We start from the raw sequence: 1,608 nt of genomic DNA, 5'->3' as shown, positions 1-1,608 counted from the left end.
GTATTGGAGTTGGGTAAGAAGTGTTAGGTGTTGGATTGGAAGGGGATACCCCATTGCTGGAAGTATTGGCGTTGGGTTGGAAGGGAATTCTTCATCATTGGAAGTGTTGGAGTTGGGTTGGAAGGGGATACCCCATAGTTGGAAGTTGGCAGGGGCTTTGGACGGCCTGGTCTAGGGCACGTGGGCTGGACTGGAAAATCTTTAAGGTCCCTTCCAACACAAACCATGCTGTGGTTCTCTGATTACCCAGGGCAGTAACAGATAGAAGTGTTTGAGAGCTCAGATGTAGCAGTGCAGGTGTCGTATCCCAGGATGCTGCTCTCTCCATGGGATGCTGCTGTGGGCCCAGCCCAGCCTGTTGGCTTTATCTGGGGTTTGGAGCCCCGTGGAGCACACTCCCCTGGTGCCAGGACCTGCAGGTGACATCTCCTCTCCTGTGGCATTGACTGAGGCTGCAGATGGTGGTCGGGGTGCTCCCGTCTCTGCTTTGCTCTGAGTGTCGCCGCGGGTGTTTCTCTAACCACCAGGACCCGCTGCAGTGCTGGGCTGCAGCCACACACGGGCATCAGCCATCCTCAGCCTCTTCTCCTGTTCCAGGACGCTCTCCAAAAACCTGGTGAAAAATGCCAAGAAAACCATCGGTCGCCAATATGTGACACGCAAGAAATACACGCCGCCTGCCTGGGAGCAGCGCAGCAGCCAGCACTTCCCGGAGGACAACGAGGATGAGATCTCAGGTTCGGAGCATTCCAAAAGGAGGGAGCAGCTGGGTGGGTGCTGGGGAGGGGAAAGCTCTTGGAGGGAACAGGGAGCAGGAATGGCCGAGTCCCTGTGCGGTGGACAAAGGAGAGGTGACTGATGCCACCTGCCTGGAGTTGTGCGAGGCCTTTGACGTTGGAGCAGACGGCCTTTAAAGGTCCCTTCCAACTCAAACCATCCTTTGATCGTCTGTGCCGGGGCTGACCTTGACCTCCACTGTCTCTGCAGTGTCCGAGGAGATGGACAGGAGCACTTTGACCCCCACCACAACCATCAGACCCTCGGAGAAGATGACCATCAACCACTTGGTGGAGCGCGCCTGCTGCCGCGACTACCAGCGCCTGGGGCTGGGCACCCTCAGCAGCAGCCTCACGCGTTCCAAGAACGAACCCTTCCGCATCTCCACGGTGAACCGCATGTACGCCATTTGTCGGAGGTGAGCCCGACCACCAGCCAGGAGACTGTGCTGGTAGCCAAGGTAGCCAGCGGTGTCCTGATTGACCAACAGTTGACCAACAGTTGACCACTGGTTGACCAAAAGCTGACCAGGTGCTGTCTATGTGCCCTTTTGGCCAGGAAGGCCAATGGGACCATGGAGTGCATTGCAAAGAGCTGCTTGGAAGCTCTGTGAAGGACTTGGGTGTCCTGGTGGCCAACAGTTGACCAATGGTTGACCACACGTTGACCGTGAGCCAGCAGTGTGCCCTGGTGGCCCATAAGGCCAATGGGACCATGGAGTGCATTGCAAAGTGCTGCTTGGAAGCTCTGTGGAGGACTTGGGTGTCCTGGTGGCCAACAGTTAACCAATGGTTGACCAAAAGTTGACCAGGAGCTGTGTGTGTGCCCTGG

General features: G+C 57.0%; 1 protein-coding gene across 1 annotated transcript in view; it reads left to right on the top strand.

Annotated features, from left to right (window-relative positions):
* Positions 1–1,608, top strand: part of SBF1 (SET binding factor 1) — a gene marked incomplete at its 5' end in the record, with an annotated part of 33,143 nt that overhangs the window by 23,118 nt on the left and 8,417 nt on the right. Inside the window, 2 exons of the mRNA XM_042830835.1 lie at positions 598–737; positions 988–1,195. Of these exons, the coding sequence (XP_042686769.1) occupies positions 598–737; positions 988–1,195 (348 nt within the window). The remainder of the gene's footprint in view (positions 1–597; positions 738–987; positions 1,196–1,608) is intronic.

The sequence above is a fragment of the Centrocercus urophasianus genome, unplaced genomic scaffold, assembly GCF_019232065.1.
Source record: "Centrocercus urophasianus isolate 14NV4802_14NV808 unplaced genomic scaffold, USGS_Curo_1.0 seq_1003, whole genome shotgun sequence".
Classification (NCBI taxonomy): Eukaryota; Metazoa; Chordata; class Aves; order Galliformes; family Phasianidae; genus Centrocercus; species Centrocercus urophasianus.
This window is presented reverse-complemented; position numbering and strand designations above follow the sequence as displayed.